The sequence below is a fragment of the Lycium ferocissimum genome, chromosome 11, assembly GCF_029784015.1.
Source record: "Lycium ferocissimum isolate CSIRO_LF1 chromosome 11, AGI_CSIRO_Lferr_CH_V1, whole genome shotgun sequence".
NCBI lineage: Eukaryota > Viridiplantae > Streptophyta > Magnoliopsida > Solanales > Solanaceae > Lycium > Lycium ferocissimum.
In genome coordinates this window covers 26,321,059-26,343,014 of record NC_081352.1, presented here as the reverse complement: position 1 = coordinate 26,343,014, position 21,956 = coordinate 26,321,059, and the positions used below count along the sequence as shown (strand labels likewise).

Below are 21,956 nucleotides of genomic sequence, written 5' to 3'. Positions count from 1 at the left end.
GAGAATGGTGATCCCATCGTGGCTTTTTGTGTAGCCTTATTGCGATATTACTTGTATTCCATGTATGCGGTACCGTTTCGGATTGAATTGGTTTTTAACATTACATTTCATCATACTCATATGCATTTCCATGATACATTGATATATGCATGGTTATGGCACTAATGATGATATGTGAGAGAGTGTAGCCTCCGAGGTCTTTGCCGAGAGGGTAAAAGAGAGATGAGTGTTTGTTGCCCGAGGTTTCTTGCGGGAACGATGGAGTGTCCGATGCCCGAGGTCTTTGCGGGATCGTGAGAGTGTGCTCGTGATCCGAGGTTATATTCCGAGCGAGTGGTACATGGACTTCGCGGGTCCCCCATGGGTCATGATCGCCGAGACGTGGAGTTAAGCTCCGTCCGGGACATGTTGTACAAAACCGCATATGCATTGAATTCATCCTACATACATTATTGCATTGCATTATATCTTGGTTTCGTTGATTGTTGTGATACTACCGTGATGTACCGATTCGGATTGATTATACTAAGACTTGGCACAATTGGGTTTAGATGCTATAACATAAAAGATGACTTGTTCGTGGATATGGATTCATATTGACTTGTACTTGTTGGTTTATATGTTTTTCTTGCTTGTTGCCTTTATATACGTTATCTAGTCTTAGTCGGCCTATGATACCTACGAGCCTAGTGTTGTGCTCATACTACTCTCGCTACACTCCTTCGGAGTGTAGAGTTATTTCAGGTGATGTTCGGAGTCTCACGACCGTTTCGAGGCATTCGTCAAAGACGTTTGGGTGAGCTATTGCAACCCGTAGTCTCTCCTTAGATTTCGTTGTTCTCTATCCTTAAACAAGTCGTATCCGCTTTGATCCGTTATCTATTCAAATTGTAAACTTCTTAAGCTCTTGTATGAGTCTAGACCAGATTTTGGGAATTTCTTATAATAAAAGTATTTATTCCGCATGTTGTATCAAATTAAGGTAGTTATCTGAAGGGTTCGCCCACCAGGGAGGGTTAGTGTGGGTGCCCGCATGATCCATGATTTGGGTCGTGACATTAGGCGTCAATGCTTCCAACACATTCAATTATCTCGGGTCACCACATCCGTGGCATAGCAATAGTAGGGGCGGCTGGTGCCAAGGAGTGTTACAACCACTTGTTCCCGCACTTGCTCGACGTAAATCGAGGCCGACCCCCATTCACAACTTCAAAGCCGAGGGTGGCCTCGAGTCCCAGTCCGAGCTCTAGTCGACGAGCACTAGCTTGTCTACCACCGCGGCGCACATGTCCAAACACCACGTTTGCGGTGATGAAGATGCGCATTTCTCAGCCCATCTACGCGAAATAAATATTACAAGGTTAAACTTGATTCAACTCACGCACAAACAAGGAATGAAAGAAGGGAAAACTTCCTAGATGTCCGTAGCCTCAAGGTCATAAGTACGGGCGCCTACATATCCATGAACAAGACTCTACTAAACACCGCTCCATGACCCGGACTAAAGCCTAGGCTCGATACCAACTTTGTCACGTCCAAAATACCGCTAGACGTGATTGGCACCCAAAGAATACCACCCCGCCGTGCGAACCATATATCATACTCTTAATCATTTACAAAAACACTAAAAGAAAATAAGTGCCGGTCCAACAACGTTATTAATGATAAAAATGCGAAATAGTCGCCAACCTAATCCATAATCGATTTATGAAAACCAACCAACGCTAAGATAAAAAGAATCTCTAGCCCACATCCCACGCTAAGACCATGGAGCATCTAATGTAGTTACATGAGTTTGAGTGTCGGGCATGTAAACCCAAAATAAAAGAAATAACTAGAAATAAACTAAATAAATAAAATGGTCGCCTCACGAACAATGCGGTGGCTCACCTCAGCAACAGAATTCACTCACGAAGTCTTCAATTACCAATCTCGTTCTCAACGACAGTATCTGCATGGACATGTTGGTAAGGAGTGAGTTATACATAAATATAACCCAGTAAGATCCTCGACCCGCCACTTCAAATACCCTTGGAACAAGTGTTAGAAAATACAAACACACAACAAGCACAAAAATATTATGCACATGAATATATCATTATATAATAGCAACCAAGGTCCAAACCACTGTTTATCAAATATATTACGGATATATTATATATCTCAACACAATTTACACTACGAACCGTCATAAGTGGCAGTTAAAGAATTAGTCAACACTATGAATCCACGGCAACATACACAATGCCCCAATATAATCAAGAAGCATAATGCTAAGGAAGCATACACAATGCCCCAATATCATGGCTCATGACCTATATCACATCACAAAATAATTTATAAAGAGAGTTTTGGATTATTTGAAAATAAAGTATGCGGTTGGCCTTAAGGACCACCGATTCTCGCAAGCACATGCTCGCCCAACACATGGACCGAGCGGATAAAATATATTTTTAAAACGGGTTTTGAAAAGTAAGTACCCAAAGCTTAAAGTCTCATTTACCTCAAATTCACAATTCAAGCACACTTTCCAATAAATCAAAACTGCATTCTCGAGTCTCCGGATTGCCTCAAACTACACAAAAACGAATTTAGAATGGTCAAAAACCTTAGGGTAAACCACTTCTATATTTTTAGAGGCTTAAACGGTTAAAGTCAAATTTAAAGGACGAAAACGCTCTCGGGTCAATGTGTTCAAAACTCGACAAGAATTATGTTTTCGGAAAGGCCTTAACGAGAGGATTCCAACGATATACGAAGTCTAAAATCCGACGCTATTTGTCCTTTCAAATCAATGATTTTGGTCAAGAACCTAGAGCTAAACTTTCTCAATTCCTCAAAATATCCCATGTTTTTCATAAAGATTCACCCATAATTATGTAATAAACTTAAATAAAAGATTAGAGTCATTACCTTGATGATTTGGGATGAAAGTTCTTGTTTTTATCCTCTCTTTTTCCTTTCTGTTTCTCCCTTTCTTTTCCTTTGTCCTTTGGTTTTCTTCTTCTCGTTGGCAAGTTTCCTTTTTTTTTTTTTTTTTTTTTTTTCTTTCAAATAATTTAGTGATTCACGTACGATGGCTTAGCCATCGACTTTAACCCCCCCCCCCCTTTTTTTTCCTTTTCCTTTTCCTTTTTGGGCTTGGCCCACTAAATTGCTTCTTTTTCTATTTTCTCTTTAATTCTAATTACGAATTTCTTTTCTTTTAAATTCCTTTTAACTAAAATTACCAACTAAACCCTTATTTAAAAATTGAGTTATTACACTTATTTTCATGGAAATTTTGGACATGTAGATCCACCCATTTCACATTGCAACTCCGCTAATGGCAAGGACAAATACAAGGGGATTGGTATGAATGAACCAAAAATGCTCTGGACAGCAAAATTGAGCAATTTCGAATAGTAATATAGAGGTAGCTTTGGACATTCTCTTATGCAACCCTTTACCAAATAAACTCTTGCTGTAACCTTTCTCTGTCAATTTCAGTTTCTAGAAATAAGCTGTCCCCCTGTTTGGCTCTTCCTCTAAGGGGTTATTGTGTAAAAAACGCATAATGTCCACTGGAGCCCTATTAGTCATAGAGAGCATTTCTAGTTTAGTTTTTCATTGACCATCAATATATTAGGAGCACCAACGTGTCTTTTGGAGGAACTTAGAGCGCTTTATAGTTTGGCTATTCCTTAAGGGTTATTGTGTAAAACGCATAATGTCCACTGGAGCCCTATTAGTCATAGAGAGCATTTCTAGTTTAGTTTTTCATTGACCATCAATATATTAGGAGCACCAACGTGTCTTTGGGAGGAACTTATAGAGCGCTTGATGTAACATGTGACTTCTTTACTACTTGTAATTAACATCATATCACGACACATGCATTATGTAAGAGACTCTTTAATAGTTGAGTTATACGTTTTACTGTGCCAGGACGTGAAGTGTAGGTAGTAATGATTAGCTAACTTATAGGTACTCCACAAACTCCACAACAAGGCCATTATTGCTTTCATGCATTTGCTCATTTTCAATATAAAACTAACCACTACTCCCTCCATTTCAATTTATGTTAATCTATTTGACTAGACATGAAATTTAAGAAAAAAAAAGACTTTTGAACTTGTGGTGTAAAATGAGGCACATATATTTTATGTGGCTATAAATCATTGTATAAAGGTAAATAATTTTCATATATGAAATGGAATCATTCTTTTTGGCGCTAATTAAAAAATAAATAAGTTCACATAAATTGAAACAAATGGCGTATTAGAAAACATCTCTCTTGTTTTTTTTTTTTTTGCTGAACTCAGAGGTAATATGTTGAAATGGGTGTCACTGATAACGAATACACATTTTAGTTAATTAAAGGTTAAATGTCCATAATCAAATATTATAAGGAGTAAGAAATATTTTTTGGGACTCAAAACAGGAAATAATTTCACATAAATTGAAACATATGGAGTAGTAGAAAACGTCTTATGTGAAGATTAAATGTGCATAATCAAATATTATAAGGAGCAAGAAATATTTTTTGGGACCCCAAACAAAAACGAATTCCGTTGCCGGGACTTGAACCCAGGTCTCTCGGGTGAGAGCCGAGTATCCTAACCAACTAGACTACAACGGATGTTGTTGGTTATATCTTCCTAGCTGGTCAACCAAGAATACCCAACGAGGGAATTTCTTCTACTCCCTCCAAAATATTCTTTTTATTGACCAGGACGTTTTAATATGCTGAGATGTGAGGTGCTGATAGTGATGACATCTTGGGAATGTTTTAGATGTAACATAGTAGTTGTTGCTTTCACGGATCAATTGCTCGTTTTTTATATTAACATTAGTGAAGCAGGAAATTTCGTGAAAGGTGTTCAAGGATTGATATATATGTATAAAAAGTAACATTTGACCTATATACACAGTATTACATTTTGATCAACCTTCGGCATATATAGCTACGCCCTCGTATAGAACTAAATATTAGAAAATGTCTCTTTTTTTTTTTTTTTTTTTTTTTTTTTTGGACTCGAGATGATATTTTGAGACCGGTGTAACTTCATATGTTCTTTTGGATCAAATCTGATGACGATTCTCTACTCATGTGCTTCAGTGATCTTTAAGGGCATCTCTCCCATTCTTTCTTCTTCCTAGAGCTTCTAAAAAACAGATAAGAATCCCCACTTTCATTAAATAACATTAAATTACTGGAGTGTCACAATTGTCCTCCACAGAAAGAAAAAATAATGCAATGAACCTTAGCCCCTGAGCCATGACAAAAGGAGAATCTAATCTACCACTAGTAACTAATGAGTGGCAATCAAGTTTGCCACTTCGTGCCATGTTTGTAAATATAACATTCCTTTTTTTAATATTAAATTAAGAAAATAAAAAAATAAACGACTAAGGTCAAATGGCCTGCTTTGTTCACGACAACTATAGAAAATGAAAAGAAGAAAAAGAGTGGATCACCTCTATTCAATGGGCATATATCTATCTACTTTCAACTTCACAGAGAATATTTTTTTTTTCTCGTTAAAATAAAGAAAGAATTGAAAGAGATGAACAATTATAGGAACTCAAAGAAAAGGCAGTAGAGTTGCGTCATGATCAGGCCACATCTTAAAAGGATAGTTTAGGTCCAACGACATTGAATTATCTCACACAATAAATGTTGCGTTATAATCTGTTGAAGTATCTCACACAGTAAGTGTGAGTTAATTTTCCACGCTAAGAGTGTAGCCTAGTGATCAATAAGTGTGAATTCAGTTCTGCACCCAAGAATGTGACCTCGTAGTCAATAAAATAGGACCCAAACTATGTGATCTCAGTTGAAATTTCAACGAAGCAAAAATAAGTAGGTAATTTTTTTCAATGTCCAAACCTTAGTGAGCAAGTTACCCGGAAATTATCTTTGGTAGGAGGTAATATGTACTCAATGTCGAGGTGCATACAAATTGACTCCAACGCCACCGTCATAAAAAATGGTGTGAGTTCAATTCTCATTGTCTCTCCCTCTCCTCCCCCTGATTTCCAAATGTAATAGAAATCTTCTTTTAAGAAGGAAAAAAAAAAAAAAAACGAACTCCCACCCAGATTCAACAAGGAACTTAATACACTTGGGATCATTTTCACGCAAAAAGTTGAGCTAACAAATTCCTTTAGAAGAACATTTCAAAAGTAATTACTAAAAAGGTTAAAGTAAAGATGCAAATAAGAGGCATGAAGAAGCCCAACATTCCAAAAAGAATTTGTTTTCCTAACTGGATCATTCAGTCGTTAATACATAAAACCAAATCAAAACAAAGGGCACGCTAGAGTGGCCTACAAGGTGAACCAACCACAATTATACAGAAAAACCAAGCCACCTGACACTTTTGAGAGATCATTGGTAGTTTTTCGAATAAGACAAACGAGGACCTCCTACTTCCTCCGAGACAAAGGAAGACAAAGGGATGCGATTACAACGAGAATTGTGACCAGCAATATCACTGGACCTACAGTTTGATCACAATATCGAGCAGGACTTTTGTGATTTTCCCTTCTTTTTCTTCGTCTTGGGAGGCTGGAGGACGACCTTAATGGCAGCATCAAAGACTGCTTTCACATTCTGCAACAAGGAGATGCAACCAAATGCTTCAACAAGAAGTACGTGAAAAGATGTTCGGTGCAAGAAATAGATGCTGTAGGGAAAACATACCTGTTGTGTTTTTGAACTACATTCAATGTACGCAGGTGCACCAATTGTTTTCCTTAGCTCCTCACCCTTAAAGGTTAGAATAAGAGATGTCAAGTGAAAATGGACAAGAGGCACAAGAAAAGCATAATTCCCACCTATGTTGCTCAGACTCTTCAAAAATGCCAATAGTGCGTGTTGAATCCTCCAAAAATAGTGCAATTTTTTGGAGGATCCGACACGTGCAGCACTATATTATGGGGTGATCGGGCAACATAGCTTCCCACAAAGGCGGTCAAGAAGAGGAAGAGTGCTAGTTATCCATACCTGAGCAGTAGTAATTGGCACAGCACCAGGATGGTCTACGAAGAATTGCTTATCATCCCGAAGATCTGAGTACAAAATGGGAGTAAAGTAGGCTAGTTAGGCCTTGATAATTGGAAGCCAAGAACACTAAACATATAAAAACAACCTCAAATTCATTTATTTAGTTATTTTGGGTTTCCCACCCTGTCCGGTACCCGCATTGGGGCCCGACAATCCGGATTCGCGCCGGCAAGTCCCACACTGGGGATAAAGCGCTCCTAACAAAGGCGACTCCTTACCCAACAGGACAACCTAAAACATATACATTATCCACACATGTTGATAACCAAGCCTTTTTTGAGAAGTTTGATGATTTTACATCCAAATTCAAAGAGCACGGCTCTCCTTTTTAAGTTTTGTTTTCTTTTGTGCAAAGACGGCTTAGTTCTAATTATACTAACTCATCCTTGTCTAGGTACCTACAGAGAAAGTCCATTCTTTCAACTCAATGAAAAGAGGCACCAACGAGAAAAGAAACAAAGGCGGGAACAAACAAACATTTACCAGCCACCAACCATTCCACAACTTCAATGCCCAGATGGCCCCCACCATTCTATTCTATTTGCTCTTCAGCAGTTTCCTTAAAATCTATTCTCTTAACTGGGACAAATGTTCCTTCTACTTGAAGGACAGCAGAAATCTCTACACTCTTCTACCAGTAACAACCTAAGCATTATCAACTTACGCTATCTGTGCTACGCGAGCCCATTAGTGCCAATGTCATCTAGCACTGAAGTATCTTCCTTTGATCAATGAGAACTTACAAATATTACTCCCTCCAGTCCAAAATGATTGATGTTTTAGGCTTGCACACATGGATTAAGGAATTCACTTACTCCTATAAATTAAGAGGGGTTTTGACTAAGATACCCTTAATTATGATTTTCTTTTCTTTTTAAGTTGTTGTATACATCATAAATTTGTACATTGAACTGGGACTATGTCAAAGGCAAATTTGGGAAAAAGAATTAAATCCCTTCTTGCTGCAGTTATCTTATTATCTTGCTATTGTTTCTACTTGCTGCTAACGCCTAATTTTTGTCTTGCTATGAGCCGAGGATCTCCCGGAAACAGTCTCTCTACCTTCCCAAGGTAGAGGTAAGGTCTGCGTACATTACATATTACTTGTGGGATTATACTAGGTATGTTGTTGTTGTAATTAAATCCCTTCTTGGTTTTGAGAAACATTGACCAACTTTTAGAGGCTAAAACATCAATTATTTTGGACTGGAGGTAGTAAATAAATAAGAAGATTGCAGACACAATTGATACCTCATGCAGATCTATGAAAGAAACTGCAGATTAGATCGTGTTTAAATAAAAGCCTCACCAAGTTTTGTTCCAACAAGAACTATCGGGACACCAGGAGCATAGTGCTTCAACTCAGGAATCCACTGAAAACAACCAATAAAAATAGTAAATTTTTCATGTACAGAACAATAAATTAGAAAGAACACTAAATGAGGAGAAATACATAATAAAACACTCACCTTCTTGGAGACATTTTCATAGCTGGCTTTACTAATGAGAGAGAATGCCAAAATGAAAACATCGGCCCCACGATAACTCAGAGGTCTTAATCTATTGTAATCTTCCTGTCCTGTTAAAGATTTAATGACGTCAGGGTCATAACAATTTGGACAGCTTACAGGTTGGCACTATAGGTATATGCATTGTGACACATTAACATGTTACATTTATCAGAAGCTTCAAGCAATAGATGTCGAGCAAATAAATAATTACCAGCAGTATCCCACAACCCTAGATTGACAGTGGCTCCATTGACGACCACATTTGCACTGAAATTGTCGAACACAGTGGGCACATAATCCTGTCAAACAATTGCATGAATGAGGGAAAAGCAATTGATGTTAAATTAGGGAAAGATGAAGGGAATACTTCCCGGAATATAAAAACTTAGATATTCCAATTGACAATCCAAAAAGAGTAGATTCTAGGCATGTGAAACCATATGTCATAATACAACATTTTCCCTCAAAACCACAAAAAATTTAAATGCATCAAAGAGCAAACGCCGGACAATAAAATGGCAGCCCGGTGCACTAAGCTCCCGCTATGCGCGGGGTCCGGGGAAGGGCCGGACCACAAGGGTCTATTGTACGCAGCCTTAACTTGCATTTCTGCAAGAGGCTGTTTCCACGGCTCGAACCCGTGACCTCCTGGTCACATATAAATATCACCAAGTTCATATTGAAGTAAATTCAATGTCTTCTCTTCCTTACCTTTAAGACTAATTATCACAAATTTTTTTGGAGGGACACGTGATGAATTTGATAAGAAATAACTCAATATGCTTATAAAAGTATAGCATAAACAAACAAACATGTAAACCAAGAAATATTTGTGTAAAAATGACGAAAAAGGTAAAATTTAGCTCGTAACAAGATATTAAAGCAACAGATCATGCAAACCAAGTAATTTATCCAAAAGATGGAAACTGGGTCCCATTTAGCTCACGACAAGATATTAAACAAACCAGTCTGGCTTTTAAGTGGAGAAGGGTAAAAGGGCGGATCCATCATCCATTGAGTTTCAAAGCTGGAAATATAAACAAAACATGGAAACCAAGAAATTTGTCCAAAAGATCAAAACAAGATAACGACTTAGCGCCCGACAAGATATTAGGCCAAACAGACCTTCAATAAGCAAAAAAATCAAAACACGCAGCAGGAACTTGTGAACATGCCTAAGCAAAAAGCTGAGACACTCGAATTTCTTTTCAAAAACTGAATAAAGGCTAATAAGACACACACTTTTTACATGATGTTTATCAGTATATATTCACGAATAAGGCCTGAAATGAATCAAATTATGGATATAAGAGAATAAACCGAAAAAATGAGACAAGAGGATGAATGCAATTTTACAAGGTAATACACATTGAAAAAGGAAAAAAATAGAAAGAAAAAGGAAGGAGAAAATAAGCTTTGTATTTTCTGGAAGATGATCAGAAAATGATTATCCAAGATAAAACATTTTTCCAGAAACACCTTTTCCTTTAAGTCCCATTTCTTTAAAAACACAGCTTTTTTTTTCAATATCATTTTGCAGGTTTGATGTAAATGCAGGTGAACGAAAATGATCAGATACACAAATTGAATCTTTATTAAACTTTAGAGCAAGGATTTACAATAATGTATAAGAATTCATCAACAAAATGGCTTCTTTTTTCCTCAAAACATTGTCTTTGGAGAGAGAGCATTTTCAGCAAATCAAGCTAAACAAACAGGGGGAAAGAACCAATTTTTTCCTCATTACCAAACACACCCTTCAAAAGGAAAATCAAACAACATGAAGCAAAGGGGATTGAACAACAAACCGTAGGGAAAGTGTTGCTTGTATAAGAAATCAAAAGACATGTCTTTCCAACAGCACCATCACCCACCGTAACACACTTGATAAACCTCGAAGCACTCATCTTTTTTTTTTTTTTTTTTTTTTTTTTGTGGGCTAAATAAACTATGAAGACCGACTTCTTCTCAGATCTTCTTGAGAAGACCTGATTAATAAACAAACGAAAACGTAACACAATGTGATTCCTTCCTGGTTTCAGTTCCTTTCAATGATCCATCTGCAAAAAATGGCAAGAAACCCACAAAAATAAAAATAAAAAACAACAAATGATGGCAATCCCAAATATGAATTACAGTCGTATAGAGAATTACTACTGTTACGGCAATTAATCAGGGCAACAATTTATTCACAACTGAGCATAAAAAACTGAATAAACTAAATATCCACAATTTTCTTTCTTTCCTTGCAATATCCACCAACATATCAAACCCCACAAAAGAATCGCAACGCAGTTTCCCTAAATGGCCAATTATCACATTTTCTTTGATAGTGCAACTTATTATATATAGATTAGAGATTTCAAGATTACCCAATAAAGCATAATTTTTTTACAGAAACCAAATTTCACAAAAATATTGGCAACCCATTTTCCCTAAATTCCCAATTATCACATTTTTTTTCTCTAATTAGTGCAAACATATTATATATTAGAGATTCAAGATTACTGAATAATAAAGCATACAACTTTACAGAAACCAAAATCACAAAAAATATTCTCAACCCCATTTTCCCTAAATGCCTAATTATCACATTTTCTTATAGAATAAAAAGATTTCAAGATTATTCAAATAATAAAGCATACAACTTTACAGAAACCAAAATTACAAAAATATTATCAACCCCATCTTCCCTAAATGGCTAATTATCACATTTTCTTATAGAATAAAAAGATTTCAAGATTACTCAAATAAAAAAGCATACAACTTTACAGAAACCAAAATCACAAAAATATTATCAACCCCATTTTCTTGTAGAATAAAAAGATTTCAAGATTACTCAAATAATAAAGCATACAACTTTACATAAACCAAAAAAAGCATGAGATAGGGTAAGAACCTAAGGTGGTGGGAGTAGCTCAGATTAATGCAACAAAAAAAAAAAAAGTATGTAAATTTTTATTATTAGATGATGAGGAAAACCCTAACCCTGAATTAGAAAAAATGGGTGTAATCAAAAGGGAATTATGGAAAATGGAAATTAGGGAAATGAGAAAAATGGGTTGTGGTGTGTAAATTTAGATCTAGAGAGAGAAAATGGGTGGGATAATAATAAAATTAGAGGTAGAGAGAGAGGAAAGGAAAAACCAATAACTAATTTACATTTTTCTAGCCGGAAAATACTGCTATTGAACCGTTCCTTGCCTGTGAGTGATTTACACAGAAAAACACTCTTTCTTTCTTTTTTTCTTTCTCTGTCAGCCAACGAAGCTCTATTGCCTATGATTGGTGTTGTTCCTCCACTACTTTTCTAGCAAATAGTATCATATATTGCCCCCACTAGCCACTTTTGCATTCTATTTTTGAAAAATAGTCGTTATTGTAAAAGTTTAAATAGACGTTTGGCTATAGATTTCAAATTGTTTAAATTTATTTGAAATTTATGAAGGTGAAATTGCGTTTGGTTATACTATTGTAAGGGAAAGAATACAAACACCTTATTGAAATTTATGAAGATGGAGTGAGAAAACAGGTTATAAGCTATTTTTTAAATTTGAATTTAAGTCGGATTTGGAGTTTTCATGGCAAAATATTAATAAAAAAAAGTGAATATTTTCTCATGGCCAAAGGGGTCCTAATTTCACCAGTAAAATTTTAGGACAAGTGTATCAAAGTTTCTTTTATGAAATTTAAAATTTCAGGATAGTAATTAATTTTCAATTATAGAGATTAAAAAGAGAATATTTATAAATTTTACCCGTTTGTGAGGGACTATGAGAGGAAAATTTTCGCATGAGACAAGGAAAACAAAGATTTTGGCGCAATGACTTACTCCTTCAGTTTTAATTTATGAGTCAAAGTTTGCATCGACACACAATAAAAATAAATAAAAGACTTTTAGAATTTGTGATCGTAAATATGTAATAATATTTGTGTGATTATAAAGGTTTTTTATCTAGAATAAAATGAGAAGTTTGAGTTTTTATTTTCTTAACGAAAAAAGATATCATCAGACAAATTGAAACTCATGCACTTTAAGATTTATTGTACCTTAACCATTTCAAAGTCGTTGGGACTTGTGCTATTTCATGTATCTTCACATGAAAGTGTCAACCGAATTAAATAAAGAAAGAGAATCGTGAATTCGTGACTAACATTGGACCTAAAATAAGTGACTTCATTGTGTTCTCTGTTAAAAGACTTTCGTTAAAACAGAGTCCACTTACACTTTTTTTTTTTTTTTTTTTTATCAAAAAAAGAGTTACATTTAGCAAATCAAGAAAAAACTAATCTTATTTTTTTATACGGAAAAAATAAAATTACCTCAACTTTGAAAAATAGTTCATCCATACCCCTTAGATTATACTTTAGGGTCAATTATACCCTTACCGTTATCTAAAATAATTATCTTGCTTATAAAATCTAACGGCTGCCACGTGGCATCATCCCAGCCCTTCAAAATTATTTTACCCTCAAATAATTTTTTACCCACTAAAATAACCCAACCCAACCCGAATTTTTTTTTTCCAACAAAACTAATACGGATAATTTTTCTAGCAAAAAAAAAAATAAAAATTTCCGTATTAGTTTGGTTGGAAAAAAAATTCAAGAAAATTGGGTTATTTTAATGCAGTAAAAAATTATTTGAGGGTAAAATAATTTTGAAGGGTCGATGATGCCATGTGTATAAACCATTAGACACAAGGGATAATTGATTTATAAGATAACAAGAAGGATAATTGGCCCTAAAGATAACGTATGTATGAATTTAACTATTTTTTAAAGTTCAGGGGTAATTTTGGCCCTTTTCCGTTTTTTATATTTGTCCCTATTAAGTGTTATATGATCAAATCCCAATGTCTATTTAATTAGGAATAGTTTAGTCAAATTATCTATTTTTGTCTAGAAGTTAGTATTTTCTTAAGGAGTGTGCAAATGACTAAGTGGACTCTTTTTTTGATCCGGAGGGAGTATTGCTTTTGAGAGATCATAGGTATTTACTATATTTGCAAATAACTTCATTTCATGCGATTTAAGATTTTACTTTATTCTTTCAGACGCTTTCAATTCGTATAGTATTGCATCTGCTTACCATGGCTTATTTATCGTAAGTGACTTTTTTCTACTTTTACAATTCAAATATTCAATTCTCATGGCAATCATTCATGATCAAGAAAGAAACATTAAAAAGTAATATACCTTAATATGTAATGACGCTTTTTCTAAAGTTTGATACATAGACCACTTGAGGGTAATCTTACTCCCTTTCCACACCGGCTTTCAACGATTTTGTGACATATTACAAATATTTTCTACCCCTTCCTAAGAGTTTCCCATTTTCACTCATTTGTTGACTCAAACGGTCAAACCCACGACCTAAAGATTGAAGGTGGAGGATGCTTATCACCTCAACAAACCCTCCTAACATATTATTCTTTAGATATAATTTTTTTTATATAAAATTTATAAACTAATTTTTTTAATTCAAATTATATGTGAACATGAACAGTTCATTTCCTTCCTCGGTAAGATTAAACTTCTTTTCCTTTTTTTAAACTTATGTGAGGCCCTACTTCTATACAATAAATTAAACAAAAGAAATAGAGAAAGAAAGAACAAATGGAAGATAATTGCTTTTCAATGTGTCAAGATCTTTGATGAGTAAACGCACTTGAGAGTGCGCCCAACTATGACATCTTTAAGTTTATATTTTTTAGGAGGTAAAAGCATGGGAGGTAACATTATCTCATAAAATTAATTAACGTGTGTAAGTTGATCCGAATACTATCGTTATAAAAAAAAAATCATTGATGAGTAAAAATTACTCAAACTTCAGGGAAAAGAATTGGGTGGGGTCACCAAAGAATTTTTGTGGGGTCAAATGGTCAATTACAGCCGATCAACATTATCATATAATCTCACTCTGACCTCATCTGTATCCATATAATTGTGCAATAACAATAAATACGACAAAATGGCAAAGTTTGTCATAAAATATAAGCTGCTAATAATGAAAAAAAGAACATATCTTACTGGCAAATTGATGGTAATTGACATTTGGCTCGTAAAGTAGACAAGATTCCGCTCAACTGTGGGGGCATATGTGTGTAGTTATTAAAACGTAATCATGAAAATGTATATAATTATCATATAATGTGGTTAAAAGTTCAAATCATTGCATTGATCATGATATCATTGTGAAATTTATTATCACTATTCAGGAGTGTGGTGTGATAAGTCGAATTACTTTATCTCTAATAAAAGTTTTGAAAATAACTTTTTTGCTAAAAAATATTTTTACTCCTTTAGTGAACTTATCCTATATAAATTAAACAAAACTATGACTATCCGAACGTCAAACAAAACTTACTTCGGGCACCTTTTCAACCCCTAAAATGACTATCCGAACGACTACGTATTCTTGATGTATTGGGCCTACATTATTGTACGCAGAAAAAAATATCAGGTTCTATATAAATATTGACGTTTCGGAGTCTTGACACACGACTAATCGTTGGTCAAAGTATGGAAAAAACACTAAGTTTTTTCAAACAAAACTTACTTCGGGCACCTTTTCAACCCCTAAAATGACTATCCGAACGTCTACGTATCCTTGATGTATTGGGCCTACATTATCGTACGCGAGAAAAAATATCGGTGTTCTATATAAAATATTGACGTTTCGGAGTCCTGACACACGACTAATCGTTAGTCAAAGTATGGAAAAAACACTAAGTTTTTTCAAACAAAACTTACTTCAGGCACCTTTTCAACCCCTAAAATGACTATCCGAACGTCTACGTATTCTTGATGTATTGGGCCTACATTATTGTACGCAAAAAAATATCGGGTTCTATATAAAATATTGACGTTTGAGTCTTGACAGACGACTAATCGTTGGTCAAAGTATGGAAAAAACACTAAGTTTTTTCAAACAACTTACTTCGGCACCTTTTACCTTCTAAAATGACTATCCGAACGTCTACGTATCCTTGATGTATTGGGCCTACATTATTGTACGCGAGAAAAAATATCAGGTTCTATATAAAATATTGACGTTTCGGAGTCTTGACACACGACTAATCGTTGGTTAAAGTATGGAAAAAACACTAAGTTTTTTCAAACAAAATTTACTTCGGGAACCTTTTCAACCCCTAAAACGATGATCCGAACGTTTACGTATCCTTGATGTATTGAACCTACATTATAGTATGCAGAAAAAAATATCAGGTTCTATATAAAATGTTGACATTTCGGAGTCCTGACACACGACTAATCATTGATCAAAGTATGAAAAAAACACTAAGTTTTTTCAAACAAAACTTACTTCGGGCACCTTTTCAACCCCTAAAATGACTATCCGAACGTCTATGTATCCTTGATGTATTGGGCCTACATTATTGTACGCAGCAAAAAATATCAGGTTCTATATAAAATATTGACGTTTTGGTCTTGACACACGACTAATCGTTGGTCAAAGTATGGAAAAAACACTAAGTTTTTTCAAACAAAACTTACTTCGGGCACCTTTTCAACCCCTAAAATGACTATCCGAACGTCTATATATCCTTGATGTATTGGGCCTACATTATTGTACGCACAAAAAAATATCAGGTTCTATACAAAATATTCAAGTTTTGGAGTCTCGAAGCATGATTAATCTATGGCTAAAGTATGTAAAAAAAGTGTGAAAGAAAGGAAAAAGGAAAGAAAGAAAGAAAAAAAAAAAAAAACCATCCAATAAACGCATGAAAATCATGCGTTAAAGGTACTTTTGTACCTGTTTTTTTTCTTGGGGTATTTTGGTTCATACCCTTTTTTTGGGGGTTATTTTGGTTCCGGACCCATTTATGCTTATGGTCCTATTGACATAGGATAATTTGTTGGGTTGCCAATAACTTTAGCCCATGTCCCACTCCCCCCTCCCCCCCACCCCCCCGTACATCATAAAATACTCAAATTTCTTTTTTCACGAGCGCATCTACAAAATAAGGAGAGCAGCCGTTATATTAGGATTATTCATGATTTTCGTTTAGTTGATATTCCCTCAATTCCATAATAAGTGGTGTTTTTAGCTTATATACACCCTTTAAGAAATTGCCCACTCCTAGAAAATTATGAGTGTGTTTTCTAACATACCCCTAATTAATGCCTAGAAAAAGAAAAGCTACTTGATTTTAAATAAGGGTAAGTTTGGAAGAACATGAACAATTTCTTCTTGAAATCCTAAAACACCACTTATTTTGAAACAAAATGAAAAACCTAAAACACCACTTATTATGGAACGGAGGGAGTATATATTTATTCATTTCATGGGTTCAACTGAATCTTCTTTATTCAAAATTAATCATATTGTGTATTTATATAAATTGTGGAATCTCCTTGATTTAGAAATGCATCTACAAAATAAGGAGAGCACTCGTTATATCAAGATCATTCATGGTTTTCGTTCAGTTGATATATATTTACTCATTTCATGAATTGTAAAGTTTTGAGCAAGGGGTTCAACTCAATATATTCTCTTTATCCAAAATTAATCATATTGTGTAATAATATAGTTTTTTTTTTAAAATATATATATATATATAACAACAACAACAACAACATACCCAGTTGTTGAAATTTATGAAGGTGAAATTGTGTTTGGTTATACTATTGTAAGGGAAAGAATACAACACCTTATTGAAATTTATGAAGATGGAGTGAGAAAATAGGTTATAAGCTATTTTTTAAATTTAAATTTAAGCCAAATTTGGAATTTTCATGGCAAAATATTGATAAAAAAAAGTGAATATTTTTTCATGGCCAAATAGGTCCTAATTTCACCAGTAAAATTTTAGGACAAGTGTATCAAAGTTTCTTTTATGAAATTTAAAATTTCAGGATAGTAATTAATTTTCAATTATAGGATTTAAAAGAGAATATTAATAAATTTTACCCGATTGTGAGGGACTGTGAGAGGAAAATTTTCGCATGAGACAAGAAAAACAAAGATTTTGTCGCAATTACTTAGCTCTTCAGTTTCAATTTATGAGTCAAAGTTTGCATCGACACATAATAAAAAATTAAAAGATTTTTAGAATTAATGATCATAAATATGTAATAATATTTTTGTGATTATAAAGGCTTTTTATTTAGAATAAAATGAGAAGTTTGAGTTTTTTTTTTTTCTTAACGAAAAAAGATATTATCAGACAAATTGAAACTCATGCACTTTAAGATTTATTGTACCTTAACCATTTCAAAGCCGTTGGGACTTGTGCTATTTCATGTATCTTCACATGAAAGTGTCAACCGAATTAAATAAAGAAAGAGAATCGTGAATTCGTGACTAACATTGGACCTAAAATAAGTGACTTCATTGTGTTCTCTGTTAAGAGTTTCGTTAAATTGTACTCCATCTGTTTTCATTTATGTGGATCTATTATTATTTGGAAAATTTTTGAGGTGATTTTTTTACCACGTTTTTCTTAATTTTTTTCTAAATTATTTGAATTATAAATTATCATGACTTATAGTATTTTTTTATATAGTTTTAAAAATATAAATTTTATTTTTACAAAATTGAAAAAAATATAAATTTTATTTTTACAAAATTGAAAAATCTATGTCAAAATTTAATGTTAAAGTTATAGAATTTGATCCTCGTACTCTGAAAAGGTTCACATAAATTAAAACGGAGGGAGTATTGCTTTTGAGAGATCATAGGTATTTGCTATTTACAAATAACTTCATTTCATGCGATTTAAGATTTTACTTTTCTCTTTCTGACGCTTTCAATTAGTATAGTATTGCATCTGCTTACCATGGCTTATTTTATCGTAAGTGACTTTTTTCTACTTCTACAATTCAAATATTCACTTCTCATGGCAATCATTCATGATCAAGAAAGAAACATTAAAAAGTAAGATACCTTAATATGTAATGACACTTTTTCTAAAGTTTGATACATAGACCACTTGAGGGTAATCTTGCTCCCTTTTAACACCGGCTTTCAACGATTTTGTGACATATTACAAATATTTTTCACCCCTTTCTAAAGTTTTCCATTTTCACTCATTTGTTGACTCAAATTGTCAAACCCACAACCTAAAGGTTAGAGGTGGAAGATGCCAAGTAAGACCTGAAAACCAAAGAATATGGCCGGTGGAAAGTAACCTAAACCTAGCTGCCGCCAAAATAACCTAAACCTAGCTGCCGCCGACCACCAGGGCCAATATGGCCGGTGGACAGCCTCCCCCTGAGACTGGACCACCCATTATACCATCCACCATAACACCTTGACCTATGATACATCTTTCCCGTCTATCATATCACCAAAAAAACAACAATGATAATGTGCCAATGCTTCTTGTTGCAAATATAGATAATTCAATCAAAACCAATTATGCCAACCTTCTAAAGCCTTTTCATACGACCGATAACATGCAACAAATCACTATTCCGTCTAAACAATTGGAATACATAGATGGAGAGCCATATATAGCATGGAATTCAAAGGAAGTACAACGAGATGATAATTAAGGAAGATCTAAAATATGCAGTTCTTGGGAAATTTTCATATGATATCATTAGTATGAAGGAATTAAGAGATATAATTCCTATACAATGTGGTTTGAAAGGAGCAGCTACAATAGGATTGATTGAGGAAAGGTACATCCTGATCAGATTATCTCTTTTGGAAGACTATGTGAAGATGTTGTCCACTCCAGCCTTCTATCTTAAAGTCAAGGAGAGGTACTGCCAGATGAGACCTCTTATTTGGGATCCATGGTTCAAGCCTGGGGAAGAAACATCAGTTGCAGTAGCGTGGATCAGTTTTCCGGATCTCACTCCAAATTTTTTTTTGCAAGGAAGCCGATCTTTTCCGTAGCATACTGCGATTGGAAAACCTTATCGGTGGACTTAGCAACAGCAAATAGAACCAGACCAAGTTGTGCAAAGGTAAAAGTGCAACTAGATTTATTAGCAAACGCGTCAACCCCGAATCAATATAGCGAGAAATCAATGAAGAAGCTGGTCAAAAGCAAGTCTAAATGGATCAACATTAAATATGATTATTTGCCAAAATCTTTAAACAACACCAGTAAGATTACAAGGACATGGGGAGGAAGAATGCAGAAATCTTCATCCAGAATTGCAGAGACAGTACAAAGAGGAAATGAAGAAGAATGAGCCTATAGAGATAGAAGCACAACAAAAAAAAAAGAATAATAGAGGAGGATGGAATTATAAAGGGAAGCAGGAATGGATGAAAAGCAGGCATAACAAGTATGTAAGGGATAAATCGGGGATTATAATAGCAGAAGTAGGTAAAGAAAATAACAAGCAAGAGGCCAAGGCAGTAGAAACAAAAAATGCATTTGATGTTCTAACCAAGGAAAGTGAGAAGCAAGACGTAGTGGAAGTGGAACAAAGATTTGATACTAAGAAATGGATAGAAAATACTTTCTACAAAAGTACATCACCAAACCAGCAAAACCAACAGGAGAATAAGGGGGATGCAGTCATAGGAGAGGGAGTAAACAAAATAACAGGGGAGTTGATACAAAGTGAAGTAGGGGAGACTATAGTGGCAAACACAGTGAAGGGCAGAAGTCAAAGGCCAAAAGAGGATAGCCAAAAAGAGTACTTGGAGGAGCAAATAGAAAAAACACCAGAGAGTAAAAGCCAAAAGGGAGATGGAGCTCATATTACCTGTAGTATAAGAAGTATAAACAAGAAGAACAGCAGTAATCATACCAATCAGGCATCAGGAGGGGGTGAAAATATGATCAACTTGGACACTGGTCAAGTTGAAAAGGAAGTAGACACATCTGCAAAACAATGGAGTCATCAGAGCAGTAATAGTACAGATAAAGGTAGCAGTAATAAAAGAAAACAATTGATCATTCAAGGGGATGACAAGCAGCAGCAGACAAGCAGTGATCAATCAGTAGAGCAGAGAAGAGATCTTGATGGTCAATCATTGGAACAAAATTTACAATCGATAAGGCAGGGGATCTATCCCCAAAAATACCAAAGGGACTTGGTAGAGGAAAAAAAGAAAGAGAAACCGGTGTTCCACCGGGAACAAGGTATCAAACTAAGCTGCGTACACTAAACCTATTGTTTCATAATGAATGCTATGATTTGGAACATTAGGTCTGTGAACACAATGGAAGCTTTTCAAAGATTAACAACAATGCATTTACAACATCATTTTGGTTTTATTGGGTTGTTAGAGCCTTTTCAAGAGGCAGACAGAATAGAAGGCTACAGAAAAAGATTGAATATGAATACGGCATTGGTGAATACATCAAGAAAGATTTGGGTGTTTGTAGATGACATGTTTGAGGTGGAGGTGCTACTGGACCATGTACAGCACTTGACTATTAAACTAAAAAGTCAAGGAATGCAGGAGGAACTAGTTGTAACAGTGGTCTATGCTAAGTGTTCTCAAAGAGAGACGCTAGAACTATGGGATAGCCTGGAAGGGATGGCAAATAGTATAAATAAACCTTGGATGGTGGGGGGTGACTTTAATGTCATCACCTCGGATGAGGAGAAATATGGTGGTCTTCCAATAAGTAGTAATGAGGTGCAGGATTTTTTTGTCATGTATTCAAAGCTGTGGGATGCAGGACTTGGGATTCAAAGGCAGTAAATACACATGGTGGAATGGCCAAAATGGTGAAGATTGTATATTTAAGAGATTAGAAAGATGTTTAGGGAATCAAAGATTTCAAAGTTGGTATCCTAATATTGAAGTACAACATTTGATCAGAGATTTGATCATGCCCCACTTTTGATTACCTATAAAGGCAATGTTGAACCTGTTAAGAAACCTTTTAGGTTTCTAAAATTTTGGGTTAAGCATGATTCCTTTTTAAATACAGTGAAAGAAAATTGGCATGCTAATTACCCTTTTATTATATTTCACCATAAGTTGAAAAGAGTTAAACTTGTTCTTATTCAATGGAGTAAAAAACACCTATGGGAACATATTTCAATAAATTGAAGCAGTACAGGATGTGATCAAAGGGCAAGAGACTCGGTTGAACTACGGCCATCACCGTAACAAAGAAAGTTTACATAGGGTTCAAGTGATCTTAACGGTATTTACACTTGGAGGAACAATTTTGGAGAGGCGAGAAAATTTGAAATTTACGATGGTTTGAGGAGGAGGATAGGAATACTAGATTTTTCCATTCTTTTGTATAAGGGAGGAGAAAGAGATTGCAGCTAAGGAGAATACAGGACAGGGATGAATTTGGATTGAGGAGGCAGAGGAGATTGTAAGAGAGGCTGTTAATTTCTTCAGCAAACAATTTGCCAAAAAAGAAGACCCTAGTGGATTTGAAATACTGGATCATGTACCATGCATGATTTCAGAGGATCAGAATAATGGCATC

The 21,956-nt window shown here is 34.9% G+C and overlaps 1 protein-coding gene and 1 non-coding gene across 3 annotated transcripts; both read right to left on the bottom strand.

Annotated features, from left to right (window-relative positions):
• Nucleotides 1-4,548: 4,548 nt before the first annotated feature.
• On the bottom strand, nt 4,549-4,621 carry TRNAE-CUC (transfer RNA glutamic acid (anticodon CUC)). The gene has a single exon. It is a non-coding gene; the product is annotated as a tRNA-Glu (tRNA).
• A 1,605-nt stretch (nt 4,622-6,226) lies between these two features.
• LOC132035790 (rac-like GTP-binding protein RHO1) lies at nt 6,227-11,881 on the bottom strand. Of its 2 annotated transcripts, none has more exons than XM_059425907.1 (8): nt 11,725-11,881; nt 10,371-10,622; nt 8,774-8,861; nt 8,521-8,630; nt 8,361-8,424; nt 6,992-7,056; nt 6,689-6,754; nt 6,227-6,598 (listed from the first exon to the last, which is right to left on the bottom strand). In XM_059425907.1, exons 2-8 carry the CDS (start codon nt 10,467-10,469, stop codon nt 6,497-6,499), a joined length of 594 nt encoding a protein of 197 aa, XP_059281890.1. In that variant the 5' UTR covers nt 10,470-10,622; nt 11,725-11,881; the 3' UTR covers nt 6,227-6,496. The 2 variants fall into 2 exon arrangements, with proteins under 2 accessions (XP_059281890.1, XP_059281892.1); XM_059425909.1 differs by lacking the exon at nt 11,725-11,881 and adding an exon at nt 11,462-11,643.
• Nucleotides 11,882-21,956: the final 10,075 nt, after the last annotated feature.